The following is a 17,057-nucleotide window of genomic DNA, read 5'->3' as shown; positions in this document are numbered from 1 at the left end:
CCACAATTGGGCCCAACAGCTTTGGAGACACCTTTTCCCCTCTCCTCCTGACTCCCTTCACCTCTGCCAAGGAACCCCACGGCCCACCCACTCTGCAGCCCCCCCCCCAAGGAAGCCTGGAATTCCCTTTTCTTTTTTGCAGCGACTCAAGCCCTTAATGATCTGAATTGGTGCTTTCCGGTGGGGCTGTGGGGGTGGGAGGGCATTCTCCCCACCTCCTTTTCCTTCTTTAAAATGAAAAATGGAAAATCTTCCTTCTACAAAATCCAGCCCGGTGGGCAGTTCCGTCTTGCGACTTCTCTCCCGTCTCCCACAGAGAGGAGCGATTCTCCCTCTGCACATTTGCTGGGCGGTGATTTGAATGGGATTGTGAAGTCCCGTTGCTTACGGCTTATCTGCTTTGGGTTTATTTGGCGAACACTTATAAACCACTTGCTCCGAAGAGAGGAAGGAAAAAAATACGGTAATATCTTCCAAGCTGCCTATCATCCATATCATTATTATATTTATTTATATCCTGCCTTTCCCCCAGATTCAAGGCGGCTTACGCAAGTTAGAAACAGCTAAATAAAATAAAATGCAAGAAGTTAAAAAAACTTATAGAAGGTAGTAATTAAAAAGTAATTAAATTACAATAGTTAAAACAAGATTTTTAAAAAAACCCCAAATCTATTAAAATACAGATAATAAAAACAGCACAGCACTGTTATTATTGTTATTATTATTAGCATTAATGTAATTAATTAAATTTGTATATGTACTGCCCTTCATCTGTAGATCAACCCTTTCCTTTAAATCACTGTCAGGAAATTGTCTTCTCCTGCTGGTGGAAAGACAACAAGTATTCAAATGTATAAAAAAACATGACTGAAATACACAAACCGATTTTTTTAAAAACAAAAACAAAATTTGCATTGTTAAAAATATCAGTAAAGCATTTAAAAGAAGCTTTCATTAAATCTTCCTGTCTGGATAGGCTTCCTGGAACAGGAAAACTTTCAGCCGGTGTCTAAAACAGCACAACAACAACAACAATTATATTGTTTGTACCCCACCCATAGCTGCCAAGTTTTCCCTTTTCTCGCGAGGAAGCCTATTCAGCATAATGGAATTTCCCTTAAAAAAAGGGAGAACTTGGCAGCTATGACCCCACCCATCTCCCTGGGTTTCCCCAGCCATTCTGGATGGCTTCAAGCAGATAGAAGAACACAATAAAACATCATTATATTAAAAACTTCCCTATGCAGGGCTGCCTTCAGATGTATTCTAAAAGTTGTATAGTTGTTTTTAGGGTTCCGCTACCCTGAAGAGCAAAAAAGAGGGCAGCCTGGGCTCCTGCCCGCCTGAGACAGGGAAAGAGGTGTGCTTAGGCTGGCAGGGGCTGCAGCGTGCAGAGCAGCCAAAGCCCACCCCAAAAAACCTTGTAAAATGTAAAAAAAAAAAGATGTTGGCCCCCCCAAAGAGGACATGTCCGTGTTTTCCCGGACGTATGGAAACCCTATCTCCTTGACATCTGATGGGAGAGCGTTCCACAGGGCAGGTGCCGCCACCAAGAAGGCCCTCTGTAAGTTCACTTCTTGCAGCGAGGGAGCCACCAGAAGACCCTCGGAGGAGGACCTCAGCGGAGACACTCCTTCAGGTATAAAGAGTCAACAATGTTTAGGGCTTTAAAGGCCAACACTTTTTCCACTGTGCCACGATGGTGGACGTCACGTTCCACCAATGTGGGCAGAAGGTAAACCACCACATTCTGCAGAACATAGCACATAACAGTGAGCCTATACTCAGACAAAAAGCTTTCGACAAAAAAGAACTCGTCCAAAGACTCCTGCGGATCAGGAAATGCAGACCCTCCAAGTGTCCCTATTTTCCAGGGATTTCCCTGATTTAGAGAAGCCGTCCTGGTTTCTGATCTGAACCCAGAATGTCCCGCTTTTCCTTAGGACATCCCTATTTTCATTGGAGAAATGTTGGAGGGAACGGAATTATCTGACCCCCGAGCCGTCTGAAGGCAACACTGTATAGGGAAGTGTTGTGTTTTTTTCATGTTTAATGTTTTATTATGTTTATATATATGTTGGAAGCTGCCCAGAGTGGCTGGGGAAACCCAGTCAGATGTGTGGTGTATAAATAGGAAAATTATCCTTCTGGAATGGAGCACCTCTGTTTTCATCTGAGGGCATGGAATCGGTTAAGTTGCAGGAAGCAGAGAGGAATAAATGGGCAGATCTCCAAATGGTGAGATGTGGATCGGTACTTACACCTTTAGAATCCTAGAATGGTAGAGTTGGAAGGGATCCAAGGGACATCTAGTCCAACCCCCTGCAATACAGGAATCTCAACTCAAGCATCCGATGTCCATCCAACCTCTGCTTAAAAACCTTCAAGGAAGGAGAGTCCACCCTCACCCCCTGAGGGAGACCGTTCCACTGAGTTGAGTGAGAGCAGTGAAGTGGCGAAGTTTGCAGACGCTCCTAAATTCCTCAGGGCTTCTAAAACCAAAAGAGATTGCAAAGGTCTCCAAGAGCAGCTCTCCAAACGGGGAGCTATTCTTGTGCCAGATGGAAATGGAAAATGAGTTGGGTGGATCCATCCCCTCTTTCATTTCAGGGGTTAATGATAATGATGAGGGTAATAATAATAATAATAATAATAATAATAATAATAATAATAATAATAATAGCAGCCTTGTGTCCCAGAAATTCCTCTGGCGGCAGCATTGGCCTCTGAGGACTTTCTCGGGAGGCGCGTTTTCTCGGGCAGCTCCCCCCCCCCGTCCGCCCACATCTCGCAGCGTCAGCTCCATTAGGCCTGACACGTACAGCCACCATTTCTGTAAAGGTCGTAACCTGCCCAGTAGGGCTCGGCAAGGCCAGGTTCCTTGAGCTCACACATCTGTGCGCTGGAGCCTAGACTGCCCCGCGGAGAGGAGGACAGACGCATTTGGGGTGGCGCATTTCCCCTGTCGCTTCTGGAGGAAGGGAATTCCTTCTCTTTCTCCCATAAATAAATGGAGAGTGTGGCCTGTGTCTCTGGATTTATATTTATATTTATACTTTCCCGTCTGTGGAATGCTCTCCCCAGGAAAATTCGCCGGGTGCCTTCACTGGACCCTCTAGTTCCGTACCGCTCAGGATATGTAACTTTCGGATTACGAATGCGGTGAACCCGCGTGTATACTTCCGGGTTCCGCCCCGCACACATGCGCAGAAGCGCTCAATTGCACCGTGAGCATGCGCAGAAGCTGTGCCTCTGTCGGTGGATTTTTCGGGTTGCGGACGGACCCCCAGAAAGAATTTAATTCGTATCCGGAGGGTCCACTGTACACCTTTAGGCACCAGACAAAAACGTTCCTTTTTAACCAGGCCTTTGCCTGACTTGATCTACGTCCTATACCCTTTTTAAAATGCTGGTTCTTTTGGTTTTATTTTATTTTATTGGGTTGTTGTTTTTGTTTCGATTTTATGTGTATTTGATATTTTATGTGAATCGCCCTGAGACCTTCAGGTATAGGTCAGTATAGAAAAAATAAATAAATAAACTCCCATTTTCCCCCGTCCCCAAACAGGGAGGCTTTACCGCTAAAACAGAAACAGCTAAAAGCAGAGAGGCAGCAGGGAAGTCAACATTAAAAACCAATTAGGGCATTAATAGAATCTATCTATCAATCTATCTCGCTATCAATCTATAACCAAAATAAAAAAATTCCTTCCAGTAGCACCTTAAAAACCAACTAAGTTTGTCATTGGTATGGTTTGTCATTTCGACTTCAACAGACCAACACGGCTACCTACCTGTAACTAAATCTATAAGCAGTTTGTTTGGTTTGGTTTGGTTGCTTGTTTGTAAGTCACATTGGGTTGCCTTGGGTATTAATAATATTATTATTAAATATAAGTTATTATTTATATGCCGACAAATTAAAAACACAGTGAAACATCGAACCAAAGCGACTAACAAATTTAATAGACAAAATAAGGATAATAAATAAACAGCCTCAGCACTGGCCCTCTCCTTAAAGGGCCACGGCACCATGTACCCCATCCTGCGCCCACATTCCACCGCCACAGATGCCCCCCGCAACCCCTGCCATTGGCCAAATTGCCTAATGCGTAATTAACGTGGGATTAGCACTCCTCCACCACACACACACACTCCTCTCTGCGCTGAGGTTTCTGGTGACATCATTTGCAGTGACAGTGGAGTGACTGGGCGAGAGATTAGCTGTGCACGCTTCAAAATGTCACTGTGCGCCTTCTGCTGCGGCAAATTGAGAGACGCGGCCTTCGGTTGCGAGAACCCCATCGCTGTTGAGCTTGGGAAGTCGCCAGATCGGAAGCAAACGGTGTCAATAAATAAGCAAGGGATCTTGTCTTTTTTTGTGGGGGTTTCCTTCCGGGAAAAAAAAAAAGGTTTGCTACAAGCAGCTGTGGCTGTGTGTCATCTAGAGCAGGGGTCGGCAAGACTTATCGGACATGGGCCGGATCACTCCTGTGGAGATCCTCTGTGGGCAGGGCCGGCGCAACACGACGCCGGAAATCGCATCTGCACATGTCTGCGGCACCGGAAATCGCTTCTGTGCATGCTCAGACGTCGAAAATCGCGCATGAGCAGAAGCAATTTCCGGCCTCTGGGCATGCACAGAAGCGATTTCCGGCGTATATATCTTTCAGAAACTGCGCTACTGTCCTTCATTCCAAGGAAACACGAACTTTGCATAATCAAACATTTTTTGTTGTTATCTATAGATACAAATTGCTTTTTTAATTTTTCATTTTCACCTTTTACAAATACTTTAAACAATAAAAGCAGAACCTTTACAAATCTAATTTAGCTTCCCCTCGTCTTCCCTCCCCTCCTTTCTGTAGTTATTCATTTCATATCTTTTTATTCCTGCATATCCAATTCAATTCTATTAGCCAATTTCCCCTTATCTTCCCCTTAAATATCTCTTACTGCCGTGTTTATATCAGTCCCACTAATGTTTGGATTTTTTTACAATGCATCTTCAAATAATCCATACATTTCCCCCATTCAATTTTTAAAAGCCTCTCTGCTTGATTTCTTATTCTTCCGGTGAGTCTCGCCATTTCTGCGTACTCCATGGATTTTAGTTGCCAATCTTCCTTTGTCGGAACTGTTCCTTCCTTCCATCTTTGGGCATAAATCATTTGAGCAGTCATGGTAGCAATTTATACTTGAAGAATTTTTTTCTGTTTGCTGGGTACTTTCCCAAGGATTATACCTAAAAGAAAAGCTTCTGTTTCTTTTCGTAAAAGTCATCTTCATCATTTTTCTTCATCTCATTTCCCAGAAAGTGCCGTGTACATTCATGCAAAATGCAAAGCTCCTCTCTCCTCTGAACTTACCTGTTTAGTGCTATAACAACAACAACAACAACAACAACAACAACAACAAATTATTATTATTATTATTATTATTATTATTATTATTATTATTATTATTTATACCCCACCCATCTGCCTGGGTTTCCCTAGCCACTCTGTACAGCTCCCAACAGAATATTAAACAGAATAACTTCAAACATTAAAAACTTCCCTAAATAGGTTAATAATAATAATAATAATAATAATAATAATAATAATAATAATAATGCAATAATAATTTATTTATTCCCCAGCCACAATGGGCGGCTTCCAACAAAAGATTAAAAATACATTAAAACATGTCTTCTAAAAGTCAGATAGTTGTTTATTTCCTTAACATCCACAGGGCGGGTGCCACCACCAAGAAGGCCCTCTGCCTGGTTCCCTGTAACCTCACTTCTTGCAGGGAGGGAACCGTCAAGAGGCCCTCGGTGCTGGACCTCCGTACTGCTCCCTAATGCTTACTTCTTTTTATTCTCATATAATGCCTCCTTATTCTCCTTATTCTAGTCCTTATTCTCCTTACTCTAGTCCTCCTGAAATCACATCCATGGTGCCTGACACCAAGGGAGGGGTGGAGGAAGGGGGGTGCGGTGTGGTGGGGGCGGTTCGCCCTAGGTGTCCCCACTGAGGGGGGTGACAAAATGCTGGGCGGTACTTCCCGATGGACCTGCAGCATGCCCGAGCCATGCGTCTCTCCTGGGGGGTGACAAAATGCTGGGCGGTACTTCCCGATGGACCTGCAGCATGCCCAAGCCATGCGTCTCTCCTGGGAGTGGCACAGTGGCTTGGGCACCCGCAGGCTCCACGCTGCCCCAAACGCTTCACCCGCCACCTCTCCCCCCCCCAGCTGTAGGGTGGCTGAGTGGGAGGAGGCAGGCAGACTCCTCGGAGGCCCTGCGGTGCGTTCTGCCCCAGCTGCCCCCGCCCCTGGGCGCAGAGCACATGCGCCGCCCCAGATGCCCGATTAGCTTGCTTTGCCGCTGCCTGACACAGCTACTTTTTTTATTCACCGGTGTTATGTATGGAGACTGATAGGGGCTGTTCAGCCACCTAGCCGGAGAGAAAACGCCCAAAGCTGTCCTCATAAGCAACCGCGCATTAGCTAGACTGCTTCTGATTGGATTGTTCACCTCCCTAGCTCTTCTGTGATTGGTTGGGTCGCACCAGGAGGCAGACCCTGCTAGGTGGCTGAACAGCCCCTATCAGTCTCCATACATAACAGCCCCCCACCCCAATCTGTGCATGTTTTCCTTCCTCTCCGGACGTCCCCATAATTCTCTCTTCCTCCACTTTCTCTCCACAGCCTACTGGACTGTGAGTGGCGTGAATGGGCCACTGGTTGTCCTGGACAATGTTAAGGTATGAGTCCATTGCTTTTCATATGCCATTTGAGATAAATATATGGACATGGTAGTGTCAGGGGATTGTTGCAGCTACTCTTGAGTAAAGACGCTCCAGTCTGCTCTGTCTTTAAGAGCTTTATTGTGCATACTATTTACAGTGCAGAGACATCAGAAAACATCAGAACCCGGCAATGGCGCTTGTCTGCTTTTGCGCCAGCATAATAGTCTGGGAGGGACCCAGGTAGCGCTGTGGGTTAAACCATAGAGTCTAGGGCTTGCTGATCAGAAGGTCGGCGGTTCGAATCCCTGCAACGGGGTGAGCTCCTGTTGCTCGGTCCCAGCTCCTGCCCACCTAGCAGTTCGAAAACACGTCAAGTGCAAGTAGATAAATAGGGACCACTCCGGCGGGAAGGTAAACGGTGTTTCCATGTGCTGCTCTGGTTCGCCAGAAGCAGCTTTGTCATGCTGGCCACATGACCCGGAAGCTGTCTGCGGACAAACGCTGGCTCCCTCAGCCTATAGAGCGAGATGAGCGCCGCAACCCCAGAGTCAGACATGACTGGACCTGATGGTCAGGGGCCCCTTTACCTTTTTAATAGTCTGGGAACCCCAAAACGCCACCCCCTTGCCCTATGTCTGGGTGCGTGACCCAACATGGGCACCGGAAGGGGCTTCGTTCCTTCTCCAGTCCTTTGGCTAGAGCGTTGCTGAGGATCCGACACCTCGCGGCGCTGTCCTTCCTCCTCTGGCCAGCTGGGTCGGTGCCGAGGCTCTGATACATCTTGGAGCCCCTCTCCATTCCGCTCCATTCCTCATTCCCTCCTCCTGGCCCGCTGCTTGTGCTGTCACTGGGCGAAGTGCTGGTCAGGATGACTGGGGGAGGGTCCCTGTAGGGAGTCCCCCTGACAGGTAGGGATGCAGGTGGCGCTGTGGTTTAAACCAAGGAGCCTCTAGGGCATGCCGATCAGAAGGTCGGTGGTTCGAATCCCCGCAGCGGAGTGAGCTCCTGTTGCTCTGTCCCTGCTCCTGCCCACCTAGCAGTTTGAAAGCACGAGTAAAGTGCAAGTAGATAAATAGGGACCGCTGCGGTGGGAAGGTAAACGACATTTCCGTGCGCTGCTCTGGTTTCTGTCACAGTGTTCCATTGCACCAGGGGTGGTTCAGTCCTCCTGACTACATGACCTGGAAAGCTGTCTGTGGATATATATAGGGTGCCTACATTCTGTATGTGCAAATGGCTTTAGGTACCTATTAGGTCCATAAATTACCATACAGCATATATTCAACACAAGAACAGCGACAATTTGTTGTTGACAAACGACAGCTGGACATATAAAGGGCCCCATTACCTTCAGGAACTTAGGGCCTCATCAAACCAGGGCCGGCTCTAGGGGAAGGCTGGGTGGCGCGGGGCCGGCAGGGGGGCACTGCGTGGCAAAGCCGTGTGGAAGCTGTGCTGTGCGCTGCGCCCGCCCACCAGGGCGGGGCCCCCGGAGCGATCTCCGCACCACGGCGCCCGACATGCTTGAGACGGCCCTGCATCGAACCTAAATCTGGCCCTGCATGGCCCCTAAGTTACTACTGAAATCCTGCATCCTTTTAAATCACAAGTGTTCTGATTTAATTTTTGTCCAGCTATGGATCACTGGTTCCCCCTCCAGAGGGCAATAATGTCATAGCGCCAGGAAAGCCTTGCAACACAACTAACGAAGTGGAATTTTGTGCAGACGGTGCAGTATAAAAGCCCCCCACCAAAAAATGCATCCATGGCATGTTGAAGGAAACACCAGCAACCCCTCAACAGTTAAAATCCTACTGGGGTGTAAAGCCGCAGAGCAGAAGAATTCCCCCCTGGATTTTCCACAAGGATAAAAGTGGGAATCTAGCCCCCTTGTCCCGCCTCCCCACCGAAAACGGAAGCCTGGTTTCCGTAACGATCTCATCCAGGTCTGTTGGACACTTTACCTGTACAGTATTTTAAGAAGGCAACAAAACATATTGGTTTGAAAGAGTGACCTCTAGTGGCCAAAGGGAGCCATGCCTCATCAAGGGAAGGGAAAGTTGCATTTTATTGGGCCAGCTGGCTAATTGATAAAGCTTAATTATTGGGGTTAAAAATGAGTAAAAATGGGGAGGGGAGAATGTTGCATATTTATCATCACCATCAATTTGTATGTTGCTTTTCCACGCTCAAAGTAGTTTGAAAAGCTTGCAAATAACTCGCAAACGTTTACAAGACGTAAGAAATTTTATTTTTATTTTTTTTGCAAACCGCTTTGAGGTTTTCTACAATCAAGAGGCACATAAATGTCATGAAGTGGGTAATAAATAAATAGCTTGTCATAAACAGCTGGCAAATGGAAACCTTTAATTATATGGGGTGGTTGCTGGAGTCGAGACTTAGTTTTGGAGATGCACTATTTTGCCTTTATTTTTGTTATCTTATTATGATTTATCCATAGACTGCTTAATGTTATTGCATAGTTATTCATACAGGATATTGTCATTAACTTGCTGTTTAAAGCTATTTAAGCAATGTGCGAATCGAAGCAGAGGCAAAATTCTCACCTCTCCAGTTTTTTGCAGTGTAGTTCTTCAGCCAAGCAACGTGTACCGTATTGTCTCTGCAAGGGTACAGTTTACTTATCAACACACACATATTTCCAGAAATAACATGCAGAAGTGCATTACTTTAGGGTCAATTGCTCTGCAGGAATGTGTATATTGGGGTGATTTTATGCAAACACGTGTATGTTACGAGAAATTTGCACCGAAATGCTGCTGAATTTTCACGAGGATTTGTTTGAACAGAAATTCACAGGTGAATGTGAAAACCATAGAATCACAGAATGGTAGAGTCGCAAGGGACACCAAGGGCCATCTAGTCCAACCCCCTGCAACGCAGGAATCTTTGGCCCAAGGTGCGGTTCGAACTCCCAGCCCTGAGATTAAGAGACTTCTGCTCTACCGAGGGAGCTATGTGAAGAGCCGAACGTAGAACTGGGGAAGAAACCGAGAGAAATAAAAATCAATGTAATTAACCCATCTTCATCTCTCATGGGAGCAATTTCCATAGTTTAACAACGAGCTGTGTAAACAAGTAAATGAGCACATGCAGAGTCCTGATTTATTTCTTTATAATTACTTAATTAATTGATTCACGTCCCTTCACTGAAATGCCACAGGGCAGTTTACGACGTAGTAACATAATAAGAGAAACATACCATACAAGGAGGTGTATTCAATGTAATATAAAGCAGGTGCATTAAACTAAATTTAAACTGAATTATTGTGCCTCACCCTGGGATCACTTGGAATGAAGCGTGGTGCAGAAATACATCACATAAATAAATAGCATAGCATCCATGCAATCACATGACACCCATAAAACACAGGAGAATTCAAACGGTTCTATAAATATATTTCATAATAAGCAGTGCATTGTTTTTAGTTTTTATTTTATTAATTACCCACTCTTCACCCTAAGGTCCCGGAGCAATTGAAAAGACAACGTTGAAAGCAATTTTAAAAGCTTACAAGTACAAAAAAATGCAACTGCAAAAAATAGCATCTAACGAGAATAGCAAGCACAGCGGTCTGATAAAAATAACAGAAGTCTACCCAGTTGCTTATTTTTCTGACTTTAATTCAAATTTGGGATTTCTCTATCCAATGCTGGACTTGGCTCAAAATTTCTTCTACTGGAAGATCTTGTTTGTCCTGTTACCTCGCTTGCATCTCAATCTTTTTGTTTTCTAATTCAGACCTAGCCGCCCTCCCACCCCAACCGAGGCTTAAGATCTCTTAACTAGCAAGGCACAAATTATTTGGGTCTCTGGTCCCCTTTTCCGGAAGCCTCGTAGAAGAGGTGCGTCTCTTCACCCGCTTCCGGAAGAACGCAACACCCTCAACTTCCGGTCCCTCGATCATCTTGGCTGCCCTCCTCTGACACCTTCTCCACCTTTGTTCACGATGGAGCTCAGTCCCCAAACCCTGCCTGAACCCACTTCGAAAATATCCTCCAGAAACTCCTGCCACTGCTCTGCCCGCTGCTCTCTCCACCGCCTGGCCCAAGAAAGGGGTATTCATGTCCAAGTGGTCATTATTGTCAACCGTAGTTACATTATTGGCTAAAAAGCTCTTTGGTCAAAAGAGGGTTCCAAATGGTCAAACATTTCCCCTCCGCAGCAAGCCAGCTGCCTCTGCAAAGCTGGGCATGAATTGCTCCTTTCCTTTGTCCGCAGTGCCGGGGGTCCAAAGATAGATTGCCCCCGATCATGGAGGTTCCACTGAGCCATCATAACTTCTATCCACTGGCAGCCGCAAAAGGTCGTAGTGGGTGGCAGGTGAGCATGCTTACTTGGAAATAAGTTCCATTAAAATCAAAGGGGCTTACTTCCCAACAAATCTGTTTAGTCCCTGAGTGAGGAACAGTAGGAATGTAGAAAGGACCTAATTTCTGACACTCCTTGCCCAGTTGACAGGTCTCCAAGTGAGCTATGATACGGCCAATTAAAAAACCCGCATTCCAAATTCAAGCAGGGAATGTGCTCCGGGGTGAATTAAAGCTTTGTGGGGCCGTGCCCAGCACAATACCCCGTTTCTATGCGGCCCTTTCGTCTGATAGGTGCAGGAAGGGGGATTAATAAGATCAATTAAAGAGCCGGATCACAGAGGCTTCCCCCCTCCGCTGTAGTGGCTGGCAAGGCTTAAAGTCCAAAGTACAGCCTCAGCAGAGAAGAGGCACGTTTGGGAGGATGGAGGAGGGCAGGACGAGGCTAAACTTGGGGGGGTGAGTAGATGCCAAGAGTTAAGGAGCAGTCTGTGGGTGGCTAAAGCAAAAAAAAAAAAGTCTCCAAGTCCCAGTGCACTATACCACTGAGTAGTTGGTTTTAGGGGCAAAGTGTCAATAACTATCATCAATATTATATTTTTTTATACCCTGCCTTTTCTCGTGACAGGGACTCAAGGCACCTTACACAAATTGAAACAGCACGATATCTAAAAACGTACAAAAGATAATAGTGAAAGAGTAATTAAACTACGCAGAATGAAAACAATATAAAAATGGATCTGTTAAAAGACAGGTGGTTAAAAAAGCACAGCGCTATTAAAAAGCCTATTTCTTTTTAACAAACAAACAAACTGTCAGTTGTGTGGCAATGTCCCTCCCTCCCCAGAAATAAAGCACCAGACACAGAGAATTAAGTTTAAGTGGGTGAAAAGGCCACAACTTTATTGGTTAAGGATGTTGAGCGGTATTGGCTTAGGCATTGGACCCTAACGACTATATCCGACTGTAACCCGTGTGTTACAGTCTGGGAGAAATTAACCACCAGAAAGGAGCCCAGTGATATGTATCTACTGAGACACCTTCTGTGGCCACCGTTGGGGGGTGCTCTCAGGCCCTGACCTCCGTAGGCCCAGGACAAAGCTACCGCCCCCGGAACCCCTTTAACGGGATTAAATCTCCGATTTCGGGCAGAGGATGACGTAATCTGCCCCCACCATTCTTTATCTATGCAAATTTCCAATGCCTAACCGCCAAACCAAGTTGTGACGAAATGCTATGAGGTAGGCGAAAAAACCAGATTGGCTAGCCCAAGTGGAAAAAATCCTACCCGGCCCCACGGCCAACCGAGGCGACCGACTAATTCCATAGCAGCGTCGGCCTACCTGCCTAACTGCCTAACCAAGAGGGCGGGTGGGTGGGTGATCCGATCGCTTGTGGTGCCAGGAGAAGAGAGGCAGCGTTCCCGCCTCCGGCCGGATTTAAACGCGGGGGAGGCCCCGCCTCCCGGCCGGCCCTATTGGACGGCCGGGGAGTGACGGAGGCGGGAAAACCCCTCTCGCGAGAGGGCTAAGCTACAGCCCCCTCGCGAAGGTGGAGTCGGGCCACGCCCACAACACCACCTCCGTGAGATGCGGAAGTGCTTTTGTGTGGCAATGTCCCTCCCTCCCCAGAAATAAAGCACCAGACACAGAGAATTAAGTTTAAGTGGGTGAAAAGGCCACAACTTTATTGGTTAAGGATGTTGAGCGGTATTGGCTTAGGCATTGGACCCTAACGACTATATCCGACTGTAACCCGTGTGTTACAGTCTGGGAGAAATTAACCACCAGAAAGGAGCCCAGTGATATGTATCTACTGAGACACCTTCTGTGGCCACCGTTGGGGGGTGCTCTCAGGCCCTGACCTCCGTAGGCCCAGGACAAAGCTACCGCCCCCGGAACCCCTTTAACGGGATTAAATCTCCGATTTCGGGCAGAGGATGACGTAATCTGCCCCCACCATTCTTTATCTATGCAAATTTCCAATGCCTAACCGCCACTCGAGCCCCAAAGGCTCGCCGCCAATACCCTCACACCCGCAACCAATGTTCCAACCCCCTAATTATGTCACCTAACCAAATGTCGTTCCCTTGGGGTGAAAGGTGTACTCCGTCGTTACGATAAAGGGCTGCTTCAGTGCGAACTATCTCAGGGTGGGAAATTATCTGCCCCTTCAAATCAAGGACCCTGCGCAATACAAATGAATTCAGTAGCCTCCTGGTTCTGTTCAATGCCTTCGGGCAGAGCCCCTCACGCCAAACGCGCCTCTGCAACAAGGCGGACCACAGCAACGTCATCCCCGGAAAAGAAGCCAGCAGCTTGTCAAAGTCCTCAAATATATTCCATTTCAATTCGACTGCGTTTCGATACGCCAAATCATTCTCCCCCAGCTGTATAACCAGCGCATGGGGGGGCCCAACTGAAGCAGCCCTTGCCAAGACAGCAGGCAGGAGTTCTTTCCAGCGCATTCCTCGCCTGGCAATCCACGATACTTTGACATTTTCTGGGAGGCCGAGATCACCCCCAAGACCGGTTTCCAATGCCCTTTCTTTGGCCCAATGCACAATGCTGTGGCCCGCAATCCACACATTGATGCGGCGCCCATCTGAAAAGCAAACAATGACAGACGGGGGATCAGTTAGGGCTTGCAGCTACGAGGTGGGTCGCAGGTAACCCCTATAAGCATTGGACTTCCACCTTCCCAGATCCTGAATCCTTTCAGCTGAAAGACCCAAGTGCATCGCGGAGGTTGCTGCACCAATACGAAAGGAGTGGGCGGAGAACTGAGTCGGGTCCACGCCACACAGGGAGAGGGCCTTGCGTAACACCCGTGTGAACTGGGAGCGCGTTAGCTTAGAACCGTCCTGGTGGATCAACAGAGGGTCTGTGCCGGTCGGTCTCTGATATAGAAAGTGCCTGAGATCCCGAACTGGACAAGGGCCTTGGCCACCTACTGCAGGGAGGCGAATGGTGGCCCCCAATCCCCGCTGATCGGTTTTAGAGCGGCGGATGTGCACTACTGCCAAAGAGCTAGACAACGATACATCCTGCATTCTTATCCCTCGGGAAGACCCGCTAGGGTGGTCCTCACATACTACTTCTCCCACTCTGAGGGCCCCGAAGTATGCTAGCGAGAAGGCCGCGGAGAACAGGCTCGCCTCATAAGGAGACCAGCATAGGGACGTCAATTGACTGTGAATCTTGCACAGCAGGTCGAAAGTAATGGGTCTCCTGGGGTCGCCGGCTGGCGGCTGCAGCCTACACCAACCTTCCATGGCCCTGCGCAAGTGGAAGTTATCGCAAGGGTCCGTGGAGTACAGGGACTTGCAGAAGAAAGAGATCGCTGCTGTATGTATATTAAGAGTCTTGGCCGCACGACCCAGTTCCCTTAGGTGAACCACATATCGCATGACCTCCCTCTCTGTGGGGGGGCCCGAGGGTGAAGGGGGGGGACCCTTATTTCTGAACTTAGAGAATTCTGCCCAAACGCGTTTGTAAGAGCACATAGTCGAGGGGGCAACCGATGCGAATACTCCCTTCAAGATTTCTCGCTCCCAAGGTTCCATAGGGATTCCGGGAACGGCTCTGGACACTGCTGCGCCTCCGGTGCCAGCAAGCGGAAGCGGTCCATCTGGAAACGAGACAACGCATCGGCGATATCGTTATTGACCCCTGGAACGAATTTGGCAGTGAAGTGCAAGTTCAGTTCTAGACTGCGCAGCACGAAGGCCCGGAGAAGGGCAGACACCCTCACGGAACGGGATGATTGTCTGGACATCACGCTGACCACCGCTTGATTATCAGTCCGGAAGCAGACCCGGCGGTTCCTGAATTCCTCGGCCCATAAGTGCACCGCCACCACAATTGGGAAAAACTCCAAAAAGGTTAAATCGCGTGTGACCTCAGAGGCATGCCAGCTGTCGGGCCACGGTTGCGCACACCATCTGCCCTTGAAGTAGACTCCGAAACCCAAGGACCCGGCTGCATCTGATTGTACTTGGAAATCTGAACTTAAGCTCAGATTGTCCTTCCAAAGTGAAACTCCATTAAAGTGATCCAAAAAGGTTAGCCAAGCCTCGAGGTCGGCCTTCACTCCCTTGGGTAAACGGACCCTGTGGTATGGGCGATTCAGACCTACGGTAAGTCTAGCCAGACGACGGCAGAAGGGGCGTCCTGGCGAAACCACCCTGCACGCGAAATTGAGATGCCCGAGCAGAGATTGAATCTGTTTAAGTGTGACTTTTTTAAGGGGAATCAGCTGTGAGATTAATTCCTTAAGAGCAGACAGTTTATCCAAAGGTAAGCGTGATGTTTGAGCCACGGTGTCCAGTTCGATGCCCAGGTAAGTTAAACAAACTACTGGCCCTTCAGTTTTTTCAGCTGCTAGTGGCACTCCGAGCTCTCGAGTAAGGGAAGCAAAGGCCTTCATGAGCCTCGCACACTCCCCATTATTCGCCCCGCCCACGAAAAGGAAATCATCGAGATAATGTGTAACACCTGCTAGGCCTGTTTTAAAGCGAAGGGCCCAGTCCAAGAATGTGCTGAACGCCTCAAAAGCTGAACATGCGACAGAGCAACCCATCGGCATGGCTTTGTCAATGAAAAATGCACCCTCGAACTTGAAGCCCAACCACTTGAAGTCGCGGGGGTGAACCGGCAGGAGCCGAAATGCTGATTCAATATCGCATTTGGCTAGGAGTGCCCCCTTACCGAATTGCCTAACCAGTTTAACAGCCTGATCAAAGGATGCGTATTTCACTGTGCAAAGGTCCTGTGGGATGCCGTCGTTGACTGATTTACCTATTGGGAAGGATAGATTGTGTATAAGCCTGAATTCACCTGGGGTCTTTTTTGGTACCATGCCTAGGGGGGAAATGTGGAGGTCCGGTATGGGAGGTGTCACAAATGGGCCCGCCACCCGACCTGCAGTGATTTCTTTACTAATTTTCTTGATTGCTATATCTGGCCTATTGCGCACGGATTTTTGGTTAGGTGGGTCACCAGCTAACGGCGGGGTAAGCACCGGGATTCTGAAACCCTGCGAGAAGCCGTCCCAAATGTAAGAGGAAGCGGTGGAATTGGGATAGCTGTTTAACAGAACGCGCAGTGGGGGAAGTTTTATGGGGGTGAAAGCCAGAGATAGGGACTTATTAGTACCTACTCTGGCCAGCGGCGGGTCCCTGGGCGGCACCTTGGGGGTTCCTTGGACCCTGGCCTGAGCCCCCCCCTCTTCCTCCCCGAAAGGGCTGCCTCCCTTTGTAGCAGGAAACTCCAGGGTGCTGGCCGAGACATTTGTCGCACTCATGTGCGTACTTACAATTGGGCCTCTGACAGAGGCCCTTGTTGTACTCCCAGCAGACCCTGCGACGCGGGTCCTTCCTGGGCTCAAACCTGGCTGACTTTTGAGGCTCCGCCTGCTTCTTTTCGACGAAGGGCACCACGTGGTTACTCCAGTAGTGCTGATTCCTCTGGTCCCAGCGCGTCCTCGAGTTCTGAGAGGCGTTTCTACGGAAATCCTCATCGTAGTTAAGCGCCGCCGCCTCCCCCGCCATCGCGTAGGCCAGCCTAACGTCCGCTATGTAGGCCACCAAATGCATTGCCCTCTTAGGGTATGCCGCTGCAATTACTGCAAGCCAAATGTGAATACCGTCCTGCCAATTCTCGAAAGTGCGGTCTGCACGCGGGGTTCTATACCTACGCTTACCGAATTGCTTCCTTTTCTCCCCCTTCCCTAGCATTTGCGACAGGGGCAGAAGCGTGAAAACATCGATGTAATCACCGTTCAAGATCTTCTCACGCTTCCGGTTTGAAAGATGTGACCCCAGAATTATGTCGGTGTCTGAATTGGTGGAGGATTTAGCCTCTGGCACCAGGCCACCGCCCGGCCATTCAAGGGTGCCGTTAAAACCCTTACGGTGGGAACTAGAGCGCCTCCTGTGTACCCAAAAAGGAAGGCCCATCTGGTCTTCTGCCACTCCCCAATAGTCCTCCA

The 17,057-nt window shown here is 48.3% G+C and overlaps 1 protein-coding gene across 1 annotated transcript in view; it reads left to right on the top strand.

Moving 5' to 3' along the window:
- ATP6V1B1 (ATPase H+ transporting V1 subunit B1) overlaps nt 1-17,057 on the top strand; it is a 68,880-nt gene that overhangs the window by 14,910 nt on the left and 36,913 nt on the right. The window contains exon 2 of the mRNA XM_035103697.2: nt 6,694-6,749. Coding sequence (XP_034959588.1) covers nt 6,694-6,749 — 56 coding nt within the window. The remainder of the gene's footprint in view (nt 1-6,693; nt 6,750-17,057) is intronic.

The sequence above is a fragment of the Zootoca vivipara genome, chromosome 9, assembly GCF_963506605.1.
Source record: "Zootoca vivipara chromosome 9, rZooViv1.1, whole genome shotgun sequence".
NCBI classification, from domain to species: Eukaryota; Metazoa; Chordata; class Lepidosauria; order Squamata; family Lacertidae; genus Zootoca; species Zootoca vivipara.
Note: the sequence above shows the minus strand (reverse complement) of the source record. Positions and strands in the feature narration are given on the sequence as shown.